At 39.0% G+C, this 13,401-nt stretch overlaps 1 protein-coding gene across 2 annotated transcripts in view; it reads right to left on the reverse strand.

Moving 5' to 3' along the window:
* Positions 1–13,401, reverse strand: part of si:ch73-138n13.1 (uncharacterized) — a 44,383-nt gene that overhangs the window by 26,192 nt on the left and 4,790 nt on the right. The window contains exons 1-6 of one of the 2 annotated variants that reach the window (XM_058784366.1): positions 8,671–9,038; positions 8,285–8,378; positions 5,959–7,261; positions 5,272–5,350; positions 699–3,929; positions 327–449 (exon numbers count right to left, since the gene is read on the reverse strand). In XM_058784366.1, the coding sequence (XP_058640349.1) occupies positions 327–449; positions 699–3,929; positions 5,272–5,350; positions 5,959–7,253 (4,728 nt within the window). In that variant the 5' untranslated portion in view covers positions 7,254–7,261; positions 8,285–8,378; positions 8,671–9,038. Of the gene's footprint in view, positions 1–326; positions 450–698; positions 3,930–5,271; positions 5,351–5,958; positions 7,262–8,284; positions 8,379–8,670; positions 9,039–13,401 lie in introns of those variants that run through there. The other variant, XM_058784365.1, reaches the window with a different exon arrangement.

Consider the following 13,401-nt stretch of genomic DNA (forward strand, 5'->3'; position numbering starts at 1 on the left):
ACTGTTACAACAACATAAAAAAAAAAAATTGGATTTGTGAGGGTGTAATTTAATTGTGTTGATGTACAAACAAAACGCGATCCACAAACAAAACTGGCAACAAAAGCTAAACTCAGCAATGACAAAACATGTTAAATTTTCAACTGACCAAAACATTTCACACTGATGCATCCCTGAGTAAATATTCAATTGAGTACCCAGCCTTAGTGCAAAGTATCTTTAAATAAGTTTGAGTATGCGAGCATGTATATGAGAAAATGAATGACATACAGAAAGAGAAAAATAAACAAAAGAAAAGTTTTAATTCTGATCATGCTTCTACTTACCGAGGTCTCTCCACTTCTTTCTTTGTGTGCACTGCGACTTCTGCGAGTTCTCACATGGGTAAGCGGACCATCAGCAGAGCTTTCGGTGGGCGCAGATCTTCGACACATACTCCTTGAACGTTTCTACACAAACATAGAAGGGGCTACAGTCAAGCTTATTTAAAGAATTCAAAGGAAATGCAATCCAACACAACTAGGGCTGGTACAATATTTGACCACTCCAAAGAACAGTTTTCAATAGCAATAGTTGGGTGGTTCTGCAATTCAATTGACCAATGTCAATACATTGCTAAACACAACACACATACACAAAGACTATACGGTGGGAATGTGTGTGCGCAAACATCTATACCAAAGTGTGCTCTTCCTCACCTGTTGTACTTTGTCCCTTTGTGAGGCACGGTTCTCTCTCTGTCCCTGGGATTCCAGCTCCCAGTTTGGACTCCATATAGGATCAGTGAGAGAGAAGTTTGCAACCTGACTAGTGGGTACTGAAGTCTCTTTCTTAGCTAATGGCTTTGTGGGAGGAGGAACCAAAGCTCGACTTGACCCCACATTCAAAGATTCTGAGGTCCAGCATCTCTCTGGGGTCAGTATAGGGGCTACAGAGGGACGAAGACATGGTTGCGCAGTCAGCACAGGAGTTTGAATTGGTCCAAAACCTGGTTGTGCAGTCAGCATAGGAGTTTGAATTGGTCCAAGACCTGGTTGTGCAGTCAGCACAGGAGTTTGAATTGGAACCATGGGTGGTGCAATAGTGGGATGCAGTACAGGAGTGAAGACTGGACTCATGGAAGAGGTCAAACTGGGTGTCAAAATGCTACTTGAACCTCTATCCTCATGACGCAAGAATTGCTGCTCAAGGCCACCAGGTCTGGTGCTAATTGGTCTTCTGGATCCTTCCATGGCTGATACCCAAAGGGGCTCATCTACAGCCAACTCTGGTTTAGTATGTCCCCAAGCATTATTTGGCAGCTGAGCAACAAAGAGCCTATCCGAGGTCTCAGTCAATGAGTGTGTTTGTGGCCTAAGTCTTTCTGTAGCAAATGGCAGTGAGTGAGGTTGGGTTTGATGCAGAATTTGAGGTTGCAGAGGTGGCGGGAGTTGAGTTCTCATACGTTCTGCTGGGGAGGGCTGGAAGAAAGCCTGGGACTGAGGGTGAAACTGGGACTGAGGAAGAGACTGAACTTGAGATGCTGTTTGGGGTTGGAGAACATTTGGTTGTGTGGCCTGTGGACGAGTTTGAATCGCTGACCCAACACTTCCTGACTCTAAACCTCCAAATCCAGTTGAAGAGAAGGTATCAGGTTGGGTTTGACTCCTGAATGAATCAATATCTAAGATGCCAGGTTTGTAAAGCTCATTAGGATGAAGGGAGGGCTGCTTCCATCGGGCTGTGGGGCTATTCTCATGGCTGTCTCGACCAGTCCTAAAACCAAGAGACACTGCATCAAGATCTAGCACTTTTGGCCGAAGTGGAGATGTAGGTATAGACTTCTCTTGCTCTGTCTCCATCCGATGCCTTTCTGATGCTCTCTGCCGTTCAGGCAGCTTTTGTCTGTCTTCTCGCTCTTTTTTTGATCTCTGTTTCACTTGTTCTTGCTGGAGTTGCTTTTCCCGTTGTCTCTGCAACTCAAAATCAAGAAGCTGATGTCTCTCAAGCTCCTTGATCCTCTCAAGTTCTTCCAGCTCTTTCTTGGTCTCCCTCTCCTCTGCTTTCTGTCGCTTCCATTTCTCAATCTCCAGCTCTCTCTGTTTCTGTCTTTCAAATTCTTTCTGCCTTTCAGTCTCCCTCTGTCTTTCAATCTCCAGTTGTCTCTCCAACTCTTGTTGCCTCTCAAGTTCCCTTTGCCTGTCCAGTTCTCTCTGCCTTTCCAACTGTCTCTGTCTTTCCCTCTCTTGCTCTTTCTGTTTCTCCAACTCTCGTTGTCTTTCCAATTCTAGCTGTCTTTCGAACTCCTTTCGCCTCTCCATCTCTCTTTGTTTTTCAAGTTCTCTCTGCTTTTGTCTTTCAATTTCCCTTTGTCTCTCCAACTCCAGCTGTCTCTTTCTTTCTCTCTCCATTTCCTTCTGTTTTTCCAATTCTCTAAGCCTAAGCCTCTCTTGGTCAAGCATTCTCTCCTTCTCTCGTTCAAACTCTTTCTGTCGTTGCCTCTCAAACTCTCTCTGCTGCTCTAGTTCTCTTTCTGCAGCCTTCATTCGCTCATATTCAATTTGTTTGAGTCGCTCCTTTTCTCGTTTTTGGAGTTCAATTTCCCTTTGTCTTTCCAACTCCCTCTGTTTCTCCCTCTCTTGCTCTCTCTGTCTTTCCAACTCCTTTTGTCTCTCTTTCTCTTTCCGTAACTCAATTTCTCTCTTTTTCTCCCTTTCAATTTTTTGTTTCTCAATCTCCAAATCTCTCTGTTTCATTATTTCTTGCTGCCTTTCCAAATTCTTTTCAAACTCTGCTAGTCTTTGTCTCTCTATTTCCATCTCCTCCCTGGCTTCTTTTTGCCATTCCCTTTCTTGTAATCTGTGCTCTGTCCTTGGTCCAGTGTCATTTTTATGCAGCTCTAGCGAATCTCTCTGCATTGCAGCTTCCAATGAAGGATTTCTTCTAAATGGAGCAATTGGATTCTGAGGACCCCACTGCCCTGATCTTACAGTGAAATCATCAAACGGAACCTCCTTCATCCCTCGTTTAACACTCCCTAAGATTGCTTCCTCGTCCACTCTCTCACCTTGATGCAAAGGCTCTTGAATCTGACCAGTCAGAGCAAAGTAAGTGGCTCTAGGTTTATTCATTTGCTCTTCGGGATCTAGCATCTTAGGCCGTTTGGGTGCTGCAACTTCCTCTCTTTCCCTCTCTCTGGCTCTTTGTGCTTCTAACTGTTTCTTCCTTTCTGCTTCGATGTCTTCCTCCTCTTCCTTCAATGCTGCTGCAGCAGCCATGTGCAATTCTGTCTGCCTCTGTATCTCTTCTTCCATCTTTCTCAACATCTCTTTCTGTTGCTCCATCTGAGATTCAAGCTCTCTGTCTGCCTCTGTGGCAGTCCATTTCTGTAATGCCCCTACTCTGAGGTAACGTGGAGTGGCTGCATCATCCTTTAGCAGGTTACTTATCTCATAGGTAGGCCTGTCCTCTTTACCGTGAGGAGCTGATCGCCGAGAACGCAGTGTGTGAGCTCTGTCCTCAAGGGAAGCGGTTGGCAAAACCTCACTAACAGCACGGTTCTCTCCAAACAAAGCCATAGTGTCAAAGACATGCTCCACACGTACAGGGCTGGAAGGAGAAACTTGTTCTCTATAGGTTGCTTTGACCAAACTACCAGGATCATCATCTTCAAGAGCTTTAAAGGTGTTATCTTGAATACGCAAAGAGTGGTTTCGCCTGGGCATGGGTTTAATTGTGCTTTCCTCCTGTGCTTTTAGGTCTTGTGAAATGTTATCCTCCATCACTTGAACATTATGCCTTTCCACCACATGCTCGAACATAGACGCTCGTACTGTTTGCACTCCATCACTATAAAAACCAGAGTTGGTAGGCAAGTCTTGAACACCCAGTGATGATGCTTTCCTGTCCTCCTGTTTGGTGAACTGCCCTTCAATCGTGGAGTAATCAAACTACAAAATAAAATAAAAATACAATTAAGTATATTTTTACATGATTTCACTTACCACTGATTCGCTTCTTCATCTCAGTTCCTTTTTAATGAGTAAGCAAGAACCCAGAACCTGGATTGACTTTCAAACAGACAAGGTGAGCTCTGTCTACAACTGTGATCCTTAAAGAAGCAGCCTTTGACAACCCCCATGTGTAATTATAGCTTTCACTGACAGGTATGGCATTTAGAGGTAACATTTTCTTTGCTCAGATATGAGCTATCATTACAGTGGGTGTCTGTGTACATTATGTGTATTACATGACTGATTTAGAGGCGAACTTTGAAAGAGAACAGAATATGTTTCTACTCCAAAGGGCAAATCAGCCACAGAAAGGAGGCAATTCAGACTCATTTGAATAAACAACAGATGACCAAATCTTGAAAAATGCCTTATCTAAGTTACTGTTTTACAGAGAAGGGTATAAAAATATAACAAAGGAAAAATTACAAGATAGTGATAGAGGAAAAAACTGATATGTGATGGAGACTGAGGCACATGAAAAGGGAGAGGAACTTGACGCGTGTGACTGAGAACAGTGAAATGAGATCTGTATGCTCTTTGTCAAAGCTCATAAAGCAGGGTGGGGCATGAAGGGGCCATAATCAAAGCGTCCTCTTCTCTCACAAACTGCCCTTTACCACCCCCCCTCCCTTCGAAGCGTGCATGTTTCATAATCACTATATGACTAATGCGACAACTCAGGTTACACATCTTTGGAGTGCCGCACCTTCTGTGACATCAGAAGTGCCTTTTTCAACCTCATTTGTTATTCCTCTATTCCTCTCTCTCTCTCTCCCCCCCTCTCTCAAAGTGAAATCTCTCTTTTTCTTTTACATTTATTTTGGGGCTGTGACCACAGTAGGACAGTTACTGTCACAAATGTCAAAAAGCCCCTTTTCAAAAGGATTTTTCTATTCATTTAACAATATATTGTTTTACTTTATCAAACGTGCGACTATCATAGAAAAACTGTGTTAGGGTAAGAATACACAAATACAAATACTTTTTTGAGAATAAAGAGCTACATGTTTTCTGTATGCAGTATAAAAACGCTTATATATTTCCTTGTTAAAATCATTAAACTGGGACTTCTGCCACAAATGTTAAAGGAAATGGAAAACAAGCAAATACGATTAGTTCACTTAATTTGTGATAGATTTACTGTTTCACAATTATATCTTATATAAAAAAATATTAAAATGTTAGATTTTATGGAAAAACTAAACTTCTAAACACAAAGCCAAACTTACTGCTTTATTTGTGGCAGTATGATTAATAGCAGTGGTTCATATTCCCATACCTTTTTGCTGAAATCATCTTCAACCTGCTGGGGACTTTTGAGCTCATAGGAACTATGGCTTTCAAGCTCTGCTTCAAATCTGTAAACAAATCAGATCAGTTTGAAACAAATACTATATATATATATATATATATATATATATATATATATATATATAATATATATAAAAAATACTATAGCTTTGATTTTCAGAGTAAAGAATGTGAATCATGACAAAAGCAAATGGGTATTAATTATGATTTCTGTACCATCCAGCTGCAAACATGTAGTATACATTTTTGTGTACTTTTGAGGGGGAAACAAAGATATGTGAGACGTAATTACGCATAATGTCAGCACAATACACATAAAGAATCACTTATGCACATAATGTAGATCCTTTACTATTTGTTTTGTTGCACTAGTAATAAAATGCTTCCTTTGTACCTTCTTCTTTTTTCAGGAAGTAAAAGAGAGATGTTGCACAACACATCTATTTTATTCCCACAAAAATCATTGAATGTCATAATTACAACTTCTGAAACTCATTTGTAAAAACCCAAAGGCAGTAAACCTACTGAAAAAGGAAAAATATTGAAGTATTTCAGTATATGCATAATATTTACATACAACATGAGGTTGATAACTGATTATACAACTCTAATTAGCAGACCTCGATAATGAATGGTGAAAACCACTGGACTTTACCTTTTAGAGCGGTCAGATACTAGGGTACGTGGCTTATATTGTGGCTTCTGGGGTGGTGACAGCGTAGTAGGCACTTCTTCGGTCAGTTCTTTGATTCGCTGTTTCACCCCCACCGTTCCATCAGAATCAGAGACAGATAGCCCCGGTGAGCGAGGCTCAGTCCCTGGAGTATCCACACGTACCACTGAGAAGGAGGAGGAAGAAGAGTCTAAGAGCAGACTAATGCGTCTCTTTATACTGCTACCTCCTGTATCCTCAGGTTTAGAGTCTTTCTTGTAGTCCTCATCTTTTGATTCAATCTTTTGAGTCTTTTTCTCAAGCACAGGAGACTTATTTGGCCCTTCTGCCTTTTCGGCACCGTGTTCTTTCTCTTTCTCACCCTCTGGCGTTTGAGGCGTGTTTTCTTTGCTGTCCTCCTTGGTAGGTCGCCGGTTTAGGGACAGCCCAATTGACTCAAACTTTGAGGTAAGGTCAGATGAAAGGGGTCGTCCTTTTGTCCAACGAGGAGCAGGTGTAGGGGTTACAACCTGAGACTCAGACATAGTGGGGTTTTGGAGGAACACAGCTGAAACCGGTCTGGGTCTTGAACCTTTAGATTGGGGGCGAAGAACAGTAGGAGAACACTCATCCTTGGCACCAGAATCTTCATTACTATCCTCGTTATTCAGTCCTATCTCTGAGAGAAAGCCCAAAGATTTAGCACGAGTGATTGAAGGGCTAGGCTGTTTCTTCCGAGAAGCAAAAGGCCATTCAACACCAGGAGTGGAGGCCTGAAAATCAGTTTTAGGTCGAGCTGGTATGGCTCCAAAACTTGTTCTTCTCAGCACATCCCCAGTTTGGGTTGTTCTAAATTTGCTGGAATCAGTAGAGGCGATGGTAGGTGCTGGTTTAAAGGGTTGTGCCACAGGTTTATTTGTTTGTCCGCTGGGCTTCGGGGATGATTTCAAGGCAGGTGGTACACTGGGTTTACTGGCTGGCTGTGGTTTAGATGTGCTGGGCAGGTCTGGTTTGGAGAAAACTGGTCGACTGGGTTCAGGTTTTGGTTTTGGCTGTGGTCTGGGAGCAAGAATGGGGCGTATAGTAGGATTTTTCTCTATAGTGAAAGGTTTTGGGGTGAGTCTAGGCTTGGGGCCTGGGACTGGCTTATTAGGCTCAGAGGAAATAATAAGTGGCCCCTGGGTGCCACCTGAACTCTCCATCAAGCTCTTGTTGCTAGAGTCCATGAGAGGGCTAAGGTGCAGACGACTCCCAACCACACATGGCCGCCCAGCATCAACCTCAACCTGGGCAGCCATCACACCACCTGAAACAAGAAAAAAGAAAAACAGAGTTAGCTAACAATCACTTAAAGGAGTCATTTTTTCTGACCGAGAATAAATTGCAGATCACTAGGATTTCAGTTTGTAGAAGGCTATCCTACACTGTCAGGTATTCAACTGTATCTGGCGATAGATCACTTTCTACACTCCATTTGGTCGTCGCCAAATCTCTTCGATGCTCATTTGCATAAATGTAAGCTCTGTTCAACACTATTTCACTGCCAACTGTCACTCATGTCGCCAGGAATCACGGGCTATTATTGGAAATGATATCCAGTCGCCTTATCACAGCTCAACGCTGTCAGTGCGAAACCTCCTATAAGTTGGCGGGAAAAGTCTGTAGTCAGTTGAAACCACTGACCAGTCTAAAATACAACATGCTGAGCAGAATCTCTGCACTATCATTTTACACCGCAAACAAATACAGTGTTCTCAGAAATGTTGTTGTGGTGGGGTGTGTCTATGAAGCTGAAGAAAAATGCTCCCTAACCCTCTTCCTCTCCTCTGCTGTGGACTTTGCCTTGGCAGATACAGAGCTCACAAGAGCACATCGAACGCTTTACTGACACATCATTAATCACGCCGTGAGAGTGCGTGTGTATACGAGTGTATTAAATCAGCATGATTGGACATTGCCCAGAAGGGAGGGATCAATTTGCTGAATTAAGAGTCCAGACTGAGACCGGGTCGGTGCGTAAAAATCCTGCTACTACAGGCAAAAACACATCAAACAAAAGGAATTCACAGGAGGATCCAATGAGCCATATTTGCTAATGCAATACGCATGTCGCTCTTGGAAGCCGCGCTCTAATACAAACACGTGTTCACACTTAGATGGGCATGCAGACTTTTACAACACACACACTCACATTTTACACAGAAAGCGAGAGTGATTCGTAACACATTGGCATGCCTGTGTAAATGCACATGCGTTTGCCATGCTTCCCCTGTGCTGTTATTAAATTGTGCTTTGTCTGCAGTTTTCCAACACCACAATAATAACTCACCTGCTTGGCTGTCAACCGTCTGCAGTGGAGCCCTGGTTTCTGTGGTAACCGCAGAGTGATGTCATATCATATGGAGAGGAGGCGGAGCCAGACTCTGTTGCAGAGAACACAGCATGGTCAGACACCGTTACTTCTGCACAATTAAGGTATCAGTGTCCTTTGAAGTCTCCACACATGCACACACATTGTCAATGGTACAGCTCGTTGAATATCATGATTGAAAAGTCTAATGAGAATATTACAAAGACTTTTGAGGCACAGCACACTCAAACACATAACCGAAATCTACACACTTTTTGCAACATGCAAATTAGACTCAATCAGTCTCTTTTACAAACAAATGAACACACAGAAAGCAGACACACAGATCGAAGCCAGATATTTACCAGCACGATTGACCTACATCTACAGATTACCAAGCAAACTAAAACATTTGATATGTCTCCCGTAGTGAAATCTTAGCTGTGTGGTTGCGCAAGGGGGACAGAAGTAGTGACATGGACAGAGGGGGACGGCCAACAGATGAACAGAAAGAGGGAGAATGACTGCGAAGGAAGGAAAGGAGGAGGATCCTGGTCTCAGTGCATGGACTGGCAGTCTCTTGTTGACAGGAAACGCCTCTGCAGCTGGAATGTTTAATATCTTCAGCTTCAAAACAGTGTTTAGGGAAGTCGTTTCTGGCATCCCGTGGAGATGCATTTACACACAAACATGATCTAGCCATTAACCTAGAAACTCTGAAACAGACCTTTACACCTCCGTATTAAAGTTTGCAGCACTTAAGCCACACTGCAAATCTCAAAACTTGGAAGACTTCTTGGTAACAGCAGACATTACGCCTCAAACGCTACAGGGCTGAAAGTTATACAATGTGTCTTTAAAAAAGTAATTACACATATATATACACACACACACACACACACACTACCGCTCAAAAAGTTTGGGATCAGCAAGATTTTTTATGTTTTTTTAAAGAAGTTTATTATGCTCATCAAGGCTATCTATTTGATCAAAAATACAGAAAAAAAAAAACTGTTATTTTGTGAAATATTACTGCAATTTAAAATAACAGTTTTCTATTTTATCTATTTCTATCTATATCCTTCAGAAATCATTCTAATATGCTGATTTATAATCAATGTTGGAAATCGTTGTGCTGCTTCATATTTTTTGGGGACCTGTGATATTTTTTTTTTTAGGATTCTCTGATTAATAAAAAAACAGCATTTTTAAAAAACAGCATTTACTTAAAAAAGAAATTGTGTGTTACAATATACAATGCAATTCAAAAGTTTGGGGTCAGTATATTTTTTCTTTCTTGTTTTTTTTTTTTTAAGAAAATAATACTTTCATTCAGGAGGGATGTGTTAAATAGTGGTCGACCGATATTGGGCATTTTTCAAATATCGGCATCGGCCAATAAGTTTTTCTGTTTGGCCGATGCGTTCGAGGCGGGTCTTTTATTTTGACGGCACTGAGAATGGCAGTGCCTGAGCACATAGTGCTCAGATTCTCCCTCTTGTTCTTGCCATCTGAACTAGTAAGTAACAAGTCTGCCACGTTTGTTCTGACCAACTGAGGAAAAAGGCATTATAATAAATCGCACAACAAATGGTAATTAAATCTAACGATCTGTTAGCTCACATCTAAGCGTGCAAATTATTATTATTTTTATACTTTGTTCTCAAATTATTAATGTTAACAACATCAGCATTGCATGACAATGAGTATAGTATGTATTAGCATGTAGATTTTCAATTTCTGTACAGTCTAATCACTAATTGTCACTTCATATTAAGAAATTCTTTCAACCCAAAAAACAAACTATGCTTCCTTCAAACTGGTTGTCTTTAAAATACAAATGTTGTGTAATCCCAGGCTATCTGTAATCAGAAGCACATTTAAAACTGAAATATAATTTAATTTCATTCACATGTGTTTCATAAACACAATCCTTTCTGGATTACAATCCGCCATCAAAATGATACATTTAATTATTCTAGCTGCTGTGAGAAAAGGCTATAAATGATCCGCCACCTGCTGGATCCTCACATGCGATGTAGCCTTTAAGCCGGGACAACTTCTTTATGTTTACAGACGTGATGTAATGACGCAGTGCCATGCTCGAATTTCCCGCGAAAACCTACCCGTACCACTCAAATTAGAAAACATTAAAATAAGATAACAGTTGTGAATCGGGCTAAAGTAATGCGATAGTTTTAAACACTGGCTGGCTATGTACTTGCTCAAATATTGATTTCGGATCATTTTTAGCCCAAAAAAAGTTACATACTGCAGCTTTAAATAAATCTTTGAAAGTATAATGAACATTTCATTTCACAAACCTTGCAAACTTAGTGAATCCAGTTGTGAGATCTTGTGAAGTGTGCATTTGTATCCTGCATGATTGCATGCTCTCTCTGTGACGGTCGGGCCGTGTGAATTGAATGCTTTAAACTTTAAACTCATGATTTCAAATTATGCTGCACTTTATGCATTTGCCCACTGTCATATTCATGTCATTTTCACTGTGTGCTGCATGTAAAATGAGTGTTACCTTGGCTTTATTTGAAAAAATATGACTCCCAATGCACACAAACTTCCCAGAATACTGAGTACCCAGATGGTTACAGTGTTTACTTCCTTTTTAATTATATTTTTATTAAATATTTATTTATTTGTAAAAAAATACTTTGTCATCTAAAGTATAAGTATGTTTATTTTACACATTTATTTTTTTAATCCATTTTCAAATGATTTCAAATTTCTTAAATATGAATTAAAATAAACAAAATTATGTCGGCCATCGGCCACCCTGCTTTCCAAGATATCGGCATCGGCTGTCAAAAATCCAATATCGGTCGACCACTAGTGTTAAATGAATAAAAAGTCATAGTAAATACTTATATTTTTAGAAAAGATTTCTATTTTGAACAAATGCTACTCTTTTTAACTTTGTATTCATCAAAGAATCAAATAAAAAAGTATCACATGTTCCAAAAAACAATATGAAGCAGCACAACAGTTTCAACACATAATAAATCAGCATATTAGAATGATGGAATTCCATTCCATTCTGTTTCAAGATTATTATTTTTCATATTTATGGTTTAAATTTTTATTATATTTTTTCACATTACACTATTAAAGAACAGTCAATAATGTGATAGTACTAAAAATTGTAATGATCCTAAACATAGGCTTCATATTCTTTAGATAAAATATTATTTGTATTTGGGTCATTGACGTATTTTCGACAGGCAAATTTTTAAATACAAAAAAAAATAATAATATCTTTTGTAGTTGTTCAAACATTAAGAAGGTTGTGTACACATAAATTCATATTAAAATTTTAAATTAAGTGATTTTAGTGTTTTTTCATCTAGATGAATAGGCCATAGCCTTAAAAAATGTCATGTGGTGCGACCTTGATTTATTTTTAAATTAATTAATTTCCTTAGCATGCTCAACATTTTTTTTTTAGATGTTCTCGGTAATTAAAGTGTTTAGAAAAAGTATTTGCATTTCTTTTGAGTTTTTGTAAATAATGGTCTCATATTTTTGTTCTATAATTTCAGAGTTGCCTTAATTGTAGTTAGCAGACTTATTTTTTTCTGTAAATTGCATAAAACTGATAAAAATATTTTAAAAATAGCATTCACTTAAGCATACTATAGCAGTGATTCATATTTCTGTGACAGAAATTAGATAATTTATTTTTAATTTAATAGTCATTGCTATTATTGGTCGCCCCACATGATGAGTGGTCGCTCCAAATGACACAAATACTTTACATCATTAAGAATCTATTTAAAGAAACGTGTGAAAAGTTCAGCATACGGCATTAACTGGAGTCATTTTTGTAGACCCAGTTATTCCTAACTTTGGCCAACCTTGGCTGCTCAATTGACCCTTCACTGGGAGTTTGATTAACAGGCAATCTGAGCAATCATAAAGCCAAATCTGCCATTTTTGTCCAACAAACAAACCAGACAGGAGACTAGATTAACGTCGATGGACTTGAACTTGAAAAATAGTGTGTATTTGACATCTTTTCACAGTTGAAACAAGATACCTTCTGATGTTCATGTTACTGATGTTACTGCTCAGGTTCTGAGATGAAATCATAAACATCTTTCTTCCAGCAGAAAATTACATCTGGAGCCTATGGTGAGCGTTTATTTTACTTTGCTTGGCAGTGGAATCTGATAAAATAGATTAATGTAGTTGTTAATAAATATATAATAAATTACTAATAAATGCATAATTATCAAACTAAAATTAGATGCTCTAAATTATTATTATTATATTTTTATTTGCATTTTTTCTCATATTGTACAAATATATAATATATAAATATATAAACCGCCCAACATTACCCAAATTGCATAAAAATCTACTCCAAATGATATTAAAATAAAGTATTTTGTGTATATAAACCATTAATTGAATATAACAGCACAAAAACTGTGAATCTGGGACATATATCTATAGTGGAAAACACTCTGCAGTGGTCGCATCACATGATATTTTCAAATTCAGTCAAAATTTACACGCACAGAATTAGCCAACTAAACAAAACAAGCTTGCTCCCCATGAAAGGTCACTATGAAATTTATAATAAAAAATAAATGCTTGCAGAAATAACCACATGATATTCAAATGTGGTAACTACATACCAGCCATTAAAAAGGTATTTTTTTTCTTCCAAATTTGAAAGAGAGTTACAAACCTGCTTGATGCTTCTATAGGTCCTTGGCAAATTGTTATATGATGCAACGACCTATCTTTGAACGGATTTCAACATAAAAGTACCAAAATGGTAATTTCTTGATGGTCGCACCACATGATATTTCGTAAAATGGAAATTATCGGACAAAGTTTGTTTGAATATTATAATGGAAACTTTATACAGGATTACAGAACACTTTGGAAATCATGCCAAGTGCAGAAAATTAATCTGAATAAATTTAGGGTAATTTCAAAGATGTTTCCAAAACAACAGTTATGGCCAGACGGTCGCACCACATGACACTTTGAACAACAGAAAAATTGCAAATAACTAATGTTTAAGTTAAAGTTGGTACATATGTGGGAGAGGTACTTCTTATATATGG

Source organism: Onychostoma macrolepis, chromosome 08 (genome assembly GCF_012432095.1).
Source record: "Onychostoma macrolepis isolate SWU-2019 chromosome 08, ASM1243209v1, whole genome shotgun sequence".
NCBI classification, from domain to species: domain Eukaryota; kingdom Metazoa; phylum Chordata; class Actinopteri; order Cypriniformes; family Cyprinidae; genus Onychostoma; species Onychostoma macrolepis.